Source organism: Mycteria americana, chromosome 1 (assembly GCF_035582795.1).
Source record: "Mycteria americana isolate JAX WOST 10 ecotype Jacksonville Zoo and Gardens chromosome 1, USCA_MyAme_1.0, whole genome shotgun sequence".
Taxonomy (NCBI): Eukaryota; Metazoa; Chordata; class Aves; order Ciconiiformes; family Ciconiidae; genus Mycteria; species Mycteria americana.
The window spans coordinates 58,520,798-58,533,790 of NC_134365.1; the positions used below are offsets into that span (position 1 = coordinate 58,520,798).

Here is a 12,993-nt window from a genome sequence, read left to right on the forward strand (position 1 = left end):
GGCAGGACAAGCACATGCTGCTGCCGAGCCGGAGCGAAGGGCCCACGCTCTGTTTCTTGCTCTCTGCCTCAGCTGGGGTGGTTTCCCCCCCCCCTTGCCTTGCCCACCACCAGCTGCACCGCGGGGCAGCCCGTGGCCATGCCAGCTGACTGTGCGGCACGTACGGGGTGCCTGATCTACACCCTGCCCTGCCTGGTCACCCAAACTCTGCCAACACCCCTCGGGCACCTCTCCGTGCTCGTGGGTGCAGCTCCAACCTCTTCCCCCCCTCAACGTGTCCCCCTCGTCGGGACAAAAGCGGGAGGGCGAGCAGCAAAGCTACCCCTGCAACCCCTTCCGCACCCCCGCACCCCGCTTTCCCTCCCTGCCGTCGCCAAGGGTCTCCGGAGCCACCGCAGAGCTGCGGCCAAGGGCCGTTGCCTTGTGCCCTGGGAAGGCCCCCTTCCTCCCCGCTGGCAGGGCTCCTGCGAGCCGGGCGGCTGGGCCACGCTCAGAGCAGCAGCACCCGCATGCAGTTGCACAGGAACCACAAACTCCCGGTTCCCAGGCTCGGGTGCTGCCTGCTCTCTGCAGAGCTGCACCAGGGCTCAGCTTTCTTTTTTTTTTTTTGGTCTAAAAACATCCCCCTCGCACCACCACCACCATCTTTGCTCCTGGTTCTACGAGATGTGAACCTCGCCTTATCTCTGGGCTACCTGCAGCTGGGACTTTCCTCTTTCTGCACTAAGCAGAGGTTGCTGTCGGCCAGGTTACGTGGCTGGCGAAGGAACTAGGCCCCCAGCCCAGACGGGAAGCGGTCAGCTTGTGGGCAGAAGAGACAAACAGCAAAGGAAAAAGAGGCGGAAGGGCCACCCCACCTGTGCCCCAAAGCCTGAGGAGCAATAACTTGGGGGCTGCCAGGCTCTCCTCCTTCTTGGTAGGGGGACAAACCTCCAGCGAGTGTGTAGCAAAGCAGTGCTGGACCTCTGTTTTCAAGTGGGGGCCGAGCAAGTGTCACCGTTCTCCTCACCTGAACACCACGTTGCTCTAAACCTGTGGCCAAGCATGCCTGATCCCCCAGCCACGAGCCCTGGGGGTGCTCCTAATGGGTCTGGTGGTCACTTGAAAGCAGGCAAGGGCTTCAAGCACCTATTGCAAAGACACAGAAAAGCCCCCCCAGATCCCTGCTGGCTGCATCAGGTGGTGGCCAAGCCGTAGTCTCTTTCCTCCCATGCAATGTCAGAGACCCGGTCCCAGCCCTGCGCTGCTGCTTGCTGGAGCAGATCCCCCTCCCCGCACCCCTGCACCAAAACTACCCCGGGGAGCCGCTTCCGAGAGGCAGCCCCGGGGAAGAGGAGGAAGTGCCGCTACAGGCAGCGGTGAGGCTGCAAACTGCTGCGTGGGGCACAGGAGCAGGCTCGAGCCCTGCTCCCCGTGGGCTGTGGGGCACGGTCCCCTGCCCACCGCCTTTCCCCGGGGAGGGAGGGAAGCAGGCAGCAGCCAGCTCACAGCCTGGAAGTGACTCTGCTCTCAAACAGGAATTGAGAGCAGCTGGGGGACTTCCACCATCCCCTCTCCCTGCTCATGGGAGTGGGGAAATCATCGTGGCAAGTCCCCGGGTGACTAGGGGATGAGTTAGAGGATTGCAAGGGCAGGATTTAAGCTGGAAATGACCCCCTGCAGGGTGGAACCAGCTCCTCCAAAGTCAGGGAAGGGGAGGGGGAAATGCATTCCTTGGGTCAGAAGGCAGAGGGACAGGATCAGGAAAGAATTCTTTATTTCCCATAAATACAGCAGATTCTTCGCGCCGGGCGTTTCATTTTAAATCTTTTTGTTTGTTTGTTTACTTCCATTTACAGAATTTTGCACTGAAAATATATACAAGTCTGTTCAAGAACCAAACAAGATCTGCAAAGAAAAAACCCATACAAAACCCTGAAAAGAGACCAGAAAGGGAAGTAAGACACAGCAGAACCCCAGCATAAACACCTTGCTTCCCCCTCTCCTCTGCCGCTCGCTGCGCCCAGCTCCAACACCTCACCTTTGCTGTCCCCAAGCCGAGAGCACGAGGCATCCCGGTCACCTCCGTCTCACACAGGCCTCCTTCTACCTCTGGCAAGCCAATGCGGGGTGCAGCTTGCCCCTGCTTTTAAGATCAGGCCCTGTTAAAACCAGCTTAAGGATGGGAAGCGGCTCCCGTGGTGGCAAGTCCCACAGGGATGGGGATCGCCGGGGATGTGCCACCCTCTGGTCTCCTCCGTGCCTGCAGATCCCGCTCTTGTGTCACAGTGATCAGGGGGCTGGGGCGAGCCCCCTCCCCGCCGCAGGGATCCAGGCCTGCCCACGGCTGCGGGCAAAGGTGCGCAAGGCACAGCTGTACCCCCCCCCCGAACCCCCAGTGCAGAGCTGGGCTCCCAGTGCAGAGCTTAGTGGTGCCCCCTGGTGATGGGCTGGGCTCCAGTCTCTCCCCGACTCCCAGCCCATCACCTATCTCCCCTCGAGAAGACATTGAAGAGCTGACAAAGCCCCCCCGGCCCACCAAGCTCTCCAGCCCAGCCAGGGGGGAGGAAGACCATGTGCTGCTTCCTCTCCCTGCCTGGCAGGAGGCTGCGGGGAGACCCCCCCCCCCCCAGCATGGCCCTCTCAGGGCTAGCACACGGGACAAAGTCCGGTGGCAGTCCCCAAAGCTCGCTGCGCTAGATAAAGCACGTGGGAAGGCTGTGGGCTTTCTCGCTGCGGGGGTTCAGTGCCCAGGAGCCCAGGAGCTCCAGCTGAAGGGGACAGGGAGGCACAGAGCAAGACGTTCCCAGCCCCTGGGCTCCCACCCCAGGGCCCACCTCCCACCAACAGCTCTGCTGGCAGCTGGAAGGAGGGGGATACGGGAAGATCTCTCCCCCAGTCCCCCCCAAAGCAAGGGCAGCTGCCTGCTCTCTGGTGCTGGAAAGACGCCCAGTCTCTGTCCGGTCTTGTTCCGCACCAGCTCCAATGCGATCCCACCAGACAGGGAACCACTGGGGCCCAGCTCCAAGGAGTGGGCAAGGGGGACAGGAGGGAGCACCGCAGAGCATGAAGCAGCTGAAGGGCTGGGAAGCGTGAAGGGGACAGACAAGGAAATGGATCTTCCTTTGCTAGGCCTTGCCCCAGGCTGAGGCTGTTAAAGCTCCCCATCCTTGTTTGCCACTGCACCTAGGGGGAAAGCAGGGTTAGAAGAGAAGCTGGACAGACTGGGGAGGGAGTGATGCCTTCGGAAGAGCAGGGAAGGCAACTGTTCACCCACACAAAGCTTTCCACTCCACTCCTAGTCTTGTGGGATGAACATCTCCTGGCGTCTCTGCTCTCCTCCTCGAGGCACGCTCCCTCTGACCCTTGCCCGGTCATCTGGAGAATAGAGCGTGAGCAGCAGCCCCCCACCCACCCTCCCCATCTCCTCAGGCTGCTCCAGCCCCACAGGGCTGGCTTCCCAAGGACTCTGCAATGTAGTGCCTGCAATGTGCGGCCCTAGAGGTTTCCCCAGGACTCTGGTGGGGGGAACTGGTCCACATCCCCCATTTCATTGTAGGTTTGCTCTCCCATGGTGAAGGTCAGCTTGTACCGTAGCCTCACTTTCTCCTGTAGACAGGGGAGAAGGGATAAGCAGTCAGAAGCAGGGGAAGAAAGTCATGAGGCACAAACCACTCAGGTCTCTAGGAAGCTGCAGAGAGCAGAGGGAACAGGGGCAGGGTAACCAGGCTTTGCCCAGGCAGCGGGACCAGCCTGCTCATGCCCCAGGGATGGTGCTGTTACCTTCTGTGGGTTAGCAAGCAGCAGGACTTGTGTGATGGCACTGGGGTGGACAATGGGGTTGAACGCCGGCAGCTCCGTGCCTGAGGGAGGCTGTAGCTTCACCTTCATCACCTAGGGAGAGAGAAGAGCATCTGACATTCCTGAAGGGGACTTGGCAGCCAAGAGGCCCTGCTCCCATATTTGGGGAGCTTCCACTGTCCAGTCAAAGAGAAAAACATTGTGCTGGTTCCCGCTAATCTGAAGGCAACAGAACTTGCTCTCAGCCCCACAGAGCTCTCTCCACCCACCCTGCCTTTCCTGCAAAGGGAGAATCACACTTCAGCCCAGTCTGGGGACCTCAGCCCCAGCAGCCACCTTACCTTGGGGACGGCGGACTGAAAGACAATGTTGCGGATGGGCTGCGGGGCCGTGCTAAGCATAGAAATCACCACCACAAGCACATCGGGCCTCTCGGGCAGGGCATCCTTAGCAAAGTGGAAGAGGACGCGGAAGCCGTGCTGATCATACACTGTCACAGGGAGGATGCTGCCTGTGCAAAAGGCAGGGACAGGCAGCAGTCAGCCAGGAGGGAATTGGCCCTGCAGCAACCTCTCCCCACCACCCAAACTCCATACAAGTGACAGAGATACCACTCCTCCTAAACCTCCACAAAATCCAACAAGCAATAAGTTTCCTCACATTCTTTTCCATATGTGCATGGTTTGTTCCACCTTCTTCATACCCTGTCCAGTTGTTTCTTCCCCGGTTTGTCTGGCTACCTTCCAAACAGTCCACCCCCCCAAGCTTGCCCCACTCTTTCGCTCTGGCTCACTGGGTTTGATTGACTCCAGAGGCACAGTGATGTTGGCCAGCGAGATCTCCTGGGGCAGCGTGGTGGCAGGAGGCCGTGGTGGGACTGCAGTACTTCCTGCTGGTGTGGTGGCAGCTTTTGGAAGCGTAGCAGGGGCAGGCAGCTCAGAGGTCAGGGGCAGCGTGGGGTTAGGGGAAACACTCTGGAGCACGGGCAGAGCGCTGGGATTGTGGGCCATGGTGCCAGAGCTGCTCCTGTTCTGGAGATCCCTCAGGGTGAGCCGGGGGGGTGGCTGCTGCTTCTCCCTGAAGGGAGAGAGAGCATGGAATGGAACAGGGCACTGAAATGTCGTGTCCAGCACCCCAGAAATGGAAACGATGGGGAGAGATGCGAGATTGCGCTACCCCTGCTTACCATCGCACTTGTTGAGACTCTGGAGGCAAAGACTGTTGCAGCAGAGTCTTGCCCAGGAGGTCCAGGTCATCCAGGCCACTGGTGAAAGGAGAAGGTTTGGGGGAAGATGCACCAGCATCTGCTTTGACTGGTGGTGTTGCCGTGATAGGGGTGATACTGAGCTCGTTGCTATCTGATGACTGTAAAAAGAGTGCACAGGAGAGCCCCCCAAGCAGGGTTGCATATCAGCACCAACCATCAGACATAGGACACTTTCCTACCTACTCCATTTGTTGCTTTCACCACCCTCCCCACCTTCTGCCCTGGCTCCCAGCACGTTACCTGGAAGCTGTTCCAGCCACTGCTGTCACCAGCCTGGGCAGGATGCGGTGCTGGGTCATTCAGGCCTGCCAGGGGTAAAAGCAAACATGAAGCTTAGCTACCAAGTGGGTAAGAGCATTAAACGGGGCCTGAATAAGACACAGAAGCAGCAGGGCAGAACTACCAATGTGGTCTCCATCTCTGGCCCCTAACCTTGCATGGGGGAGAGCCGGGAGGGCGATAGTGTTTTTTCTGCCCAGAGATCCTCATTTACAGTCTAGTTCTCACTGCAATTGGCAGATAAGTGAATACTGCCGGGCTGACAAGCTCCACTGACCACGTTGTCTACTTCATGCTGTTGTACTCGAAGCACCTATCTTAGGAAACAGACACTTTGTTGGAAAAAGCACAATTCTAGAGCCTTCTAGGACTGGCACCTCACAAGACTTCCACGTGAACAGTTCTGGAAGTCCCACGTGTCTGTTGTTAGCTCATGACTTCAACTGCAAGGAATAAACATGAGGAGCTGGGGGTGATCCACCCTTGTGATCCCATCTGGGGATGGCCATTGCATCACTCCTGATTTACCTGCCAGGTCAGTTTTCCCAGAGCAAATCAGAGGGCACATCCCTGCAGGCTCTCTCTGACTAGTCAGGAAAACAGCACGGGACTGAAGTTCAGAATCATAGCAGGGTCTTTCCCTTCTTTTCCCTCACACTAAGTGAAGGCCATCTCTTGGTCTTTCATTATTCACCCCTCCCAGAGCTCTCCCTCATTCGTGCTTCTGCCATAAGAAGAACCATCCGTGCAGACTGTCCAGAGTCAAGGAGCAAATAAAGAGGTTTTTCTCTGGCCTCCTCACCTAAAGACATGAGTTCATCATCCAGCAAGGAGACAGAGCCAGCTTGCTCAGGCACGGGGACTGCTGAGCCACCTGAAAGGGTGGGCAAGGCTGGGTAGGAAGGGCCTGTTGCCGGAAGATCCAGGCCCGACAGATCCAGAAGCGCTGAGGTGCTGCCTGCAAAGAAGGAACAGGCTGAGAGACAGAAACCTTATCCAGTCCATACCCAGTGTGCTGAGGCCAGTTCCCATCCTTCCTCACAACTGGGAGAGGGAATTCCCCCTCTGCTCTCCCTTCCAATTCCCTCTCTTCAAGCATCAGTCATCTCCACAAGCCATTTCCTCATCTCACCAGCCCTACTCTAACCTCCTGCAGGCTTCACCTTTCTATTTCTCTTAACCTTCTCTTACATTGCAGGAAAGCAGCAACAGGGTTCCTCTGCTTGACCTTCCTGTCCCCGTTCCCCAAATCTCCTCACCTCGAAGGGGACCGGCCACTGTCTCCCCATTGATCTCTTCTCCCCGCACAAGCTGCTTGTAGAGATTGATCACCTGTGTCAGACTGTCATTGGCTTGCAGGATCTCCGCTGAAATGGAATAGGTGGGAAGTAAGTTTGAAAATCGTGAAGAAACAAAGAGAGTGACTTTTATAACCCAACTCTGTCTATTCTTTCAAAGCAAGGCCCAAGGAGCTGACAACAGCCCACTGCAGATAGCATTTAGGTAGCTGTTACTGCAAACTGTATCGGGGTACATTGACACCTCCGTGGCAGTCTCAGCAGGACAAGCAGAAGTGTTGTTCCTACAGCAAAGTAGGAAGCCTGTAACACTGCTGATTGCTGCCACGTGTGCCCACTTAGTGCCAAGCCACAGACTAACTAACCTACAGCGAGCAGCCACCCCAAACAGAGCAGCGGCTGCTGACAGATGCCATGCTGTGGGCGGCCCAAGCAGGAAGATGGAGGGAGAAGGGGACAGAATGAGAAAGGCCAGATACACTTACCGAGAGCTTCATCATTGTCTTCTGTGTCACTGGCGAGCCGGAAAAGCATGGGCCTCATGCGCTCACAGCGCTGATACAGCTCCTGAGGGAGAGGAGAAAGGGGTGCTGAGGCGAGCAGCAGGATGCTCAGCTGGGGGTACAAAACAGGCAGGAGGAACTTGAGGGGATAAGGGTCACCCATCTCCGCTAAGCTCAGGGAAGATGCTGGGATGGCCTTTCCTCACCTTCATTAGGTCCTCATTGCTCTCCGTTGTCTCCCCCCTGCTGTAGTTTGTCACCATCTCTGTCAGCAGCTTCACATTGTTGTTCACCTCCTCGATGGCGTTCACCCTCTTGGAGATCTTCTCCATGCGCTTCTGGTCCTGGACAGGAAGCACACAGGGAAGGATGTCCTTGCTCTTGTCTGCAACTTGGAGAGGAGGAAGGCTGGGCCAGCCAACACACCAACTCCCTGGACTAAGGCATGGCAATGCTGCCCTCAAAACAGCTCCCGCTCCAGTGGAAAACTCCAGATCATCTCTGGGCCAGCACTTGCCAAACAGGGATGGAATTGCCACAGATCTAGTGCTGCAGCAGGGCTTGGGCCACAGAAAGTGCTCAGAGCCATTCCTCCAAGTAGCCAAGGGATGGCAGAAATCACACAAGGACTCTTTAGCAGCTGCTGCTGCAAAATTTTGGGCAGAAGCTCCGTATGTCTGCATGAGGACAGAGAGCCACTGCTCCCTTGGTGCCAATCATTGCCATGCAGACCATGACCCCTCAGCTCCCCTTTTCCCCAGCCGCACCTCCTGAACCATCTCCTTGATGAGCTTATTGGCAGCCCGGAGGTCCTCAGGATGGGAACTTTTCAGGAGACGAGCCAGTATCTGCAAAAGAGAAGGTACCTCTGAGCCCAGGCTGAGGAGTGGCAGCCAGAGTCACTCTTGCAACACCAGAGCCAGTGGAGTTACCCCTGTTCCAAATCCGTATCTGGCAGAGACAGCAGACAAAGCCAGCTGTTTGAAAGCCCATCCACGAGAGCTTGTGGGCTGTCAGAGACCAGGGAGAGAAGTACAACTGGTCTTTCTTTTCCCATTGTGGTTCTGGTTATGTAAGACGGGTCTTTCCCTGAAGATCCCCTGCATTCAAAACCTGCTCCTGCCTGCCCATTATGCACCATGGAGACCCCAGAGCACAGCAGCACTAGTACTGAGAAAGAGAGAAAGCCTGGTTTACGCAGGATTTGCCACAGGATTGCAACAGACTCCTACTCAGACCTCTTCACATGCCTCTTTGCAGGTGCAGCTGGCGAAGAGGGAGAGCTCCCACTTTCTCTCCCCTTCTGTAATCGGTGAACAGTCCCACTGGCCACCTACAAATCCTCATTTGCACACTGTGACCCATGGAGGTAAAATATATCCCCTGCAGCAAACTGGCATCACACTTCTGCAGAAGTAGACCCAGAGGAGCCTAATACTTGGTTAAATGTATGTATCAGCACTGATAAAGCAGAGGTTTGCCCGAGCGGTGACACAATTCTGATGGAAAGGCAATATAGAATGGGTCCAGGAAGGTTTAAGTAGTTGGGCGATAAGCAGATTGCAGTGCTGGGGGTGGGGAAGAGATAACAGCAGCAGCATCTGGGGCTGGGATTTAAACCTCATGGCCAGATAACTCAGAAGCCTGGAGACCGCACAGCAGCAAACCTCCCAGAACCTGCTGGGCTAATGTCAGCGCTTCTCCCTTTGCACCATCCTGCAGCTAAGCGCTCCAAAGGTCGAACAGACCCACATGCCCCACCTCTGGCTGTTTCCTTTGTCATGATTTTGGAGTGGGCCCTCAGCATTCCTGTGATGCATTTTCTGAAGCACAGGATGTGGAGCAGGGGCCTTGACTTTTTCTCAATCTCCATCCCAGGAGAACAGGAGATCCTGGAGCAGGGAAGATGTTGCCCACTGTCCCTCTCCTCGCACAGAGCCCTTACCTTGGATTTCTCTTCATCATCAAAGATGATGTTCTTGGGCCGAGGGGGAGGGGGTGGAAAAGGAGCATCATCAGGCAGTTTTGGGTCACATTTCACGATCCCTGCAGTAGAGACCAATGGAGAGGTCAGGAGGAATCACTCACGGGGGGATGGCACTGCCACCTAGGTCATTTCTTCCCTAATGGACCACCAAACCCAGCTGGGACTGAGGGGGGTTTGGATCTGCTCCCACTACCCATGATCCTGGATTGTGTTTTCATGCAAGAACTGCCCCCTACTCTCCATCAATATCCTATCTTAGAAAAATCCAGCATTGACTGCCCAAGCGCTCACAGCCCTCCAGCCCCAGCCACTTCCAGTGCCCCATCTCCTGCAGGAGCAAGCAGATGTCCCCTCCAACCCATCAAACAACTCAGACCACCAGCAACTCCCTCTGCCCAGCTAGGAGCCACAAGGCACCCACTCCTTCGCCTGCCCCTGCTGCTGAATCAGGCAGACTGATGGATGTGCTGGGTCTGGGCACAGGAAAGGGAGGGTCTGTTTTGGATTCTACCCAGACAAAAAAGGAGGGAGGGCAAACCATCTGTCCACCTTTCCTTTCCAGAGCACTGCCTCTCACCTTGTTTCTTCAGCATCTGGTAGGCTTCTGAGATCTTCACCTCGTGAGGCAGCCCTAATGTCCAGCTGTACATCAGCTCCAGGATCTTTGACTTCACTTTTTCTGGTGTCCGGCTGCCAAGATACTAGAGGAAGAGAGAAGAGGTGGCTTGAAGCTGATCTGAGCCGTTGCAAGCCTGGTCTGTTCCTCTCCTCCCCTCCCCCAGGAGAAGTGAGACCGTTCCCAACGGCACAAGGAGGAGGAAAGAGGAAGCAAGGAGGAAAGCTCACGAGGCCCTTGCAACACGTCTTATGCTGCACTTGGTTTCCACCACCGGAAACACAAGAGGTGGGAGAAATGCACCAGCAGCCCCTCAACGACATGCAGGGACAGGTAGGAAGGCTCAGGCGGGTCTCTTGTCACCTTGTGAAGGAAAGGGTACTGCTAACAGAAGCTGCTTGGCAAGGCAGCCCGTCAGGAATGTGGGCACAGCAGGGCTGGAGGGGAAGGACTGTGGGTAATGGTCCCTGGGGCAAGGTCCAGCCCTCTCTCTCAGGGGCACTCTCCAGCACAAAGTGCCTTTTACAGCCACGTGAGCCCCAGATGACCAGCACCCAGCGGTGAGCTCTCCAAACGTTACAGCTCTCCCCCTGCCACACAATCATCCTTCTCTCTTCTCCCACGGGTCTGCTGGGGGCACTGGTGGTAGAAACAGTGCATGTGCCACCAGAGGCCAGTGGCTTAAGGTAGAGGACGTTCTCTAGGGTGCCTAGCAAGAGGACTTTAGGATGCTGCTGTCACCATCCCTGGCTATTCATCATCACAGATCACAAGCTGTGACTGGCAGATGAAAGTTTTCCTTAGTCATATTTAGTCTGTGTTCCCTTAACTCCCTACTTGCTGGTGTTAACTGCCTTGACTGAACAGGAAACCACACACAGCTTGTTCTGCTGCAGGAACAGCAGCATCAGCAGAGGAGCAGGTAATTACTTGGTGCTTCAGATGGACTTGCCAGAGCACCACTGACCAGGCCTGGGCTTGCCCTCAAGAGTGTCTCAACCAGGTTGGGACACCTCGGAGAGACAGGGTCACAATGTCAAAGCTGGGGGAGGTTCCTGAGCACATGCAGTACAGAGAGAGCCCAACAGAGATGCAGTGAAGGTGACTCCAGGCATGCAGATGAGCTCAGTAGTCTCACAAATGCTGTTTGCATCATGTCTAGCTGGCCCTCAAGCTTCCTGCATGAAGAATCAGCCGGGAGCAGAGGGGTGAAAGCTCACCTTCCCACTGGAAAACTCACCAGGGAATGAGGACTAAATCTCCTACTAGCACTGTCCCATTTCCCCCACATCCCAGTGGGTGTTTGACCTTTCTGCTCAGCCACTACTTCTTCCCAAAGCCCTCCTACCACCAGGCTCTGGTCCCCTCCAGCATGATCCCCTGGGACCCACCTTGGGTGACACCACTTTGATGAGCTCATTGAGAAAGCGGAACTTGCCCACCTCGTCATGGAAGCGTTTGCCGCAGCTCTTCATGCAGGACTCCAGCACCTGGGGAGAGGGGCTGGGTGAGCCCTGGCACGGGGTCAGCAGCAGGTTCAAGAGCCAGCTTCTTCCTGCTCCCCCCTCGCCAGGCACGGAGCCTGTAGCTATCCTCACAGTAGCGTGGCGGGACACCACCTTTCCCTCCCAGGTGGTCAATCACTCTCCCAAAGGAAAGCAAGAAGATTTTCCTCTTTGGAGGAAACAACAACAGCCCATGGAAAGGGATATCCTCAGAGAGTTCACAAATACTGGGGTTTCACAGTGTGAATCCACAATGACATTAAGGGAACAAAAGGCTTCCCATCGCCTTCAACAGGCTGTGATCATTCCTAGGAACAAGACCTTTCCTACCTCCTCTCCCCCCTCCTCTCTTGTGGAACCCCCTTCAGCCTCTCTCCCACCCAAGGGCTCAGGTGCTCCAGGGCTTTCTCAGAAGGAGTTCAAAGCTTCCTGTGCTCCTCCAGTCAAGCTGGAGCAACCCCATACCCTGGGCCTCTGTCTAGTCCTACCAGCCTGCAGACGCGCTTACCGTGAGGGCCTGGATAGCTTCCCATTCCTGCGGAGACTGGATCTTGTGGGCAAGAAGTCGGGTAGCAAGCGGAGGACTGGAAGGAGCGAGGGAAAAAAAAGCTAGCCGGTTACTGATGAAAAGTACCTGTGTGGTACTGTGTTTCTATCTCGGAATCCAGGGTTGAAAAGCATGTTGCAAGTTTAAGGAACTGATACGGCACTAAAACTGTGTGGGAACCTTCTGTTAGTGGACCAGGACCCCCCACCCACCCCCACTTTGAGGGGCTTCATGCCTATTCAGCTCTCAGGACAACCCCACTGAACATTACTGGGTGGGCAATCATAGCCTGGGCCCATGACCCAGAGCAGCCTGGGGGAAGGAAAAAGCACTTACCCCTCTAGCTCCTTATTGAGCTGCTCGCAGAAAGCGTTGATACCATCCCAGTCCAGGTCCTTGTTCAGAGGGTTTGTCGCTTTGTCTGCGGGTGGGAGAAGGGGACGGTGAGAAAGTCTCCCCAAGCTCCCACCCCGTGGAGGTGAGGGGCAACATCGCTCCCGTTCCCTCCCTGCCAGCTCCACCAGATGCATCGACAGAGGATGGCGTGGAAGGAAAGTCACGCTCGTGTCCGCTTGTACAAGCCCTGTGCACAAACTCTCTCACCGCCACCTCCCTGCCAGCAGCACGCACCGACCCACCGTCACTGCACGGCCGCCTGCCAACACGCTCCCTGCCCCACGCTCAGCTTCAGGGCCGCATCCACAGACCCCGGCTGCGCCCACGGCCACGGCCACGGCCACCCACCCCTCACGCTCGGCCCCGACACCCCCATTTGCCCGAAGCCACCCTCCCACAGGCAGGCGGGCCCGCCCTGACACCTCGCTACGTGCGACCCCCAGACCCTTCCCAGCCCCCCCGAGCCCCCCCGCCCCCTCACACCCCAATGCCCCCATACACCCGCACACCCCCTCCCCCCCCCATCTACCCCCCGCCCCCCCAGCAGCGGCGGCCGGGGCCCGCTGGCGGCACGGCCGGGCCCTGTGGGGCCAGGGGGAGGGGTGGTCCCGGCCGCACTCACTGATGCGCGCCTCCAGCGTCTCGGGCTCCATGGCGGAGGGCCCCGCCCGCCCGCCGGCTCCTCAGCGGGGCAGCGCCGCGCCGCCGCCCACCCGCCCGGCCCGGCGCCGCCGAGCCATCGAGAGCGCTCCGAACCGTCTAGAGCGCCGCTCCGACAGCCTCACCATAGAGCGCCGGAAGTCGCCGGCGCAGAG

The 12,993-nt window shown here is 57.1% G+C and overlaps 1 protein-coding gene across 1 annotated transcript; it reads right to left on the reverse strand.

Annotated features, from left to right (window-relative positions):
• Positions 1–1,734: 1,734 nt before the first annotated feature.
• Positions 1,735–12,988, reverse strand: GGA1 (golgi associated, gamma adaptin ear containing, ARF binding protein 1). Its single transcript, XM_075501095.1, has 17 exons — positions 12,801–12,988; positions 12,119–12,203; positions 11,744–11,819; positions 11,122–11,220; positions 9,692–9,815; positions 9,073–9,173; positions 7,895–7,975; positions 7,334–7,471; positions 7,110–7,191; positions 6,586–6,693; positions 6,129–6,284; positions 5,288–5,352; positions 4,967–5,145; positions 4,574–4,857; positions 4,122–4,291; positions 3,763–3,873; positions 1,735–3,588 (listed from the first exon to the last, which is right to left on the reverse strand). The coding sequence occupies exons 1-17, from the start codon at positions 12,829–12,831 to the stop codon at positions 3,478–3,480; spliced, it is 2,001 nt and encodes a 666-aa protein (XP_075357210.1). The 5' UTR covers positions 12,832–12,988; the 3' UTR covers positions 1,735–3,477.
• Between the last annotated feature and the right edge of the window lie 5 nt (positions 12,989–12,993).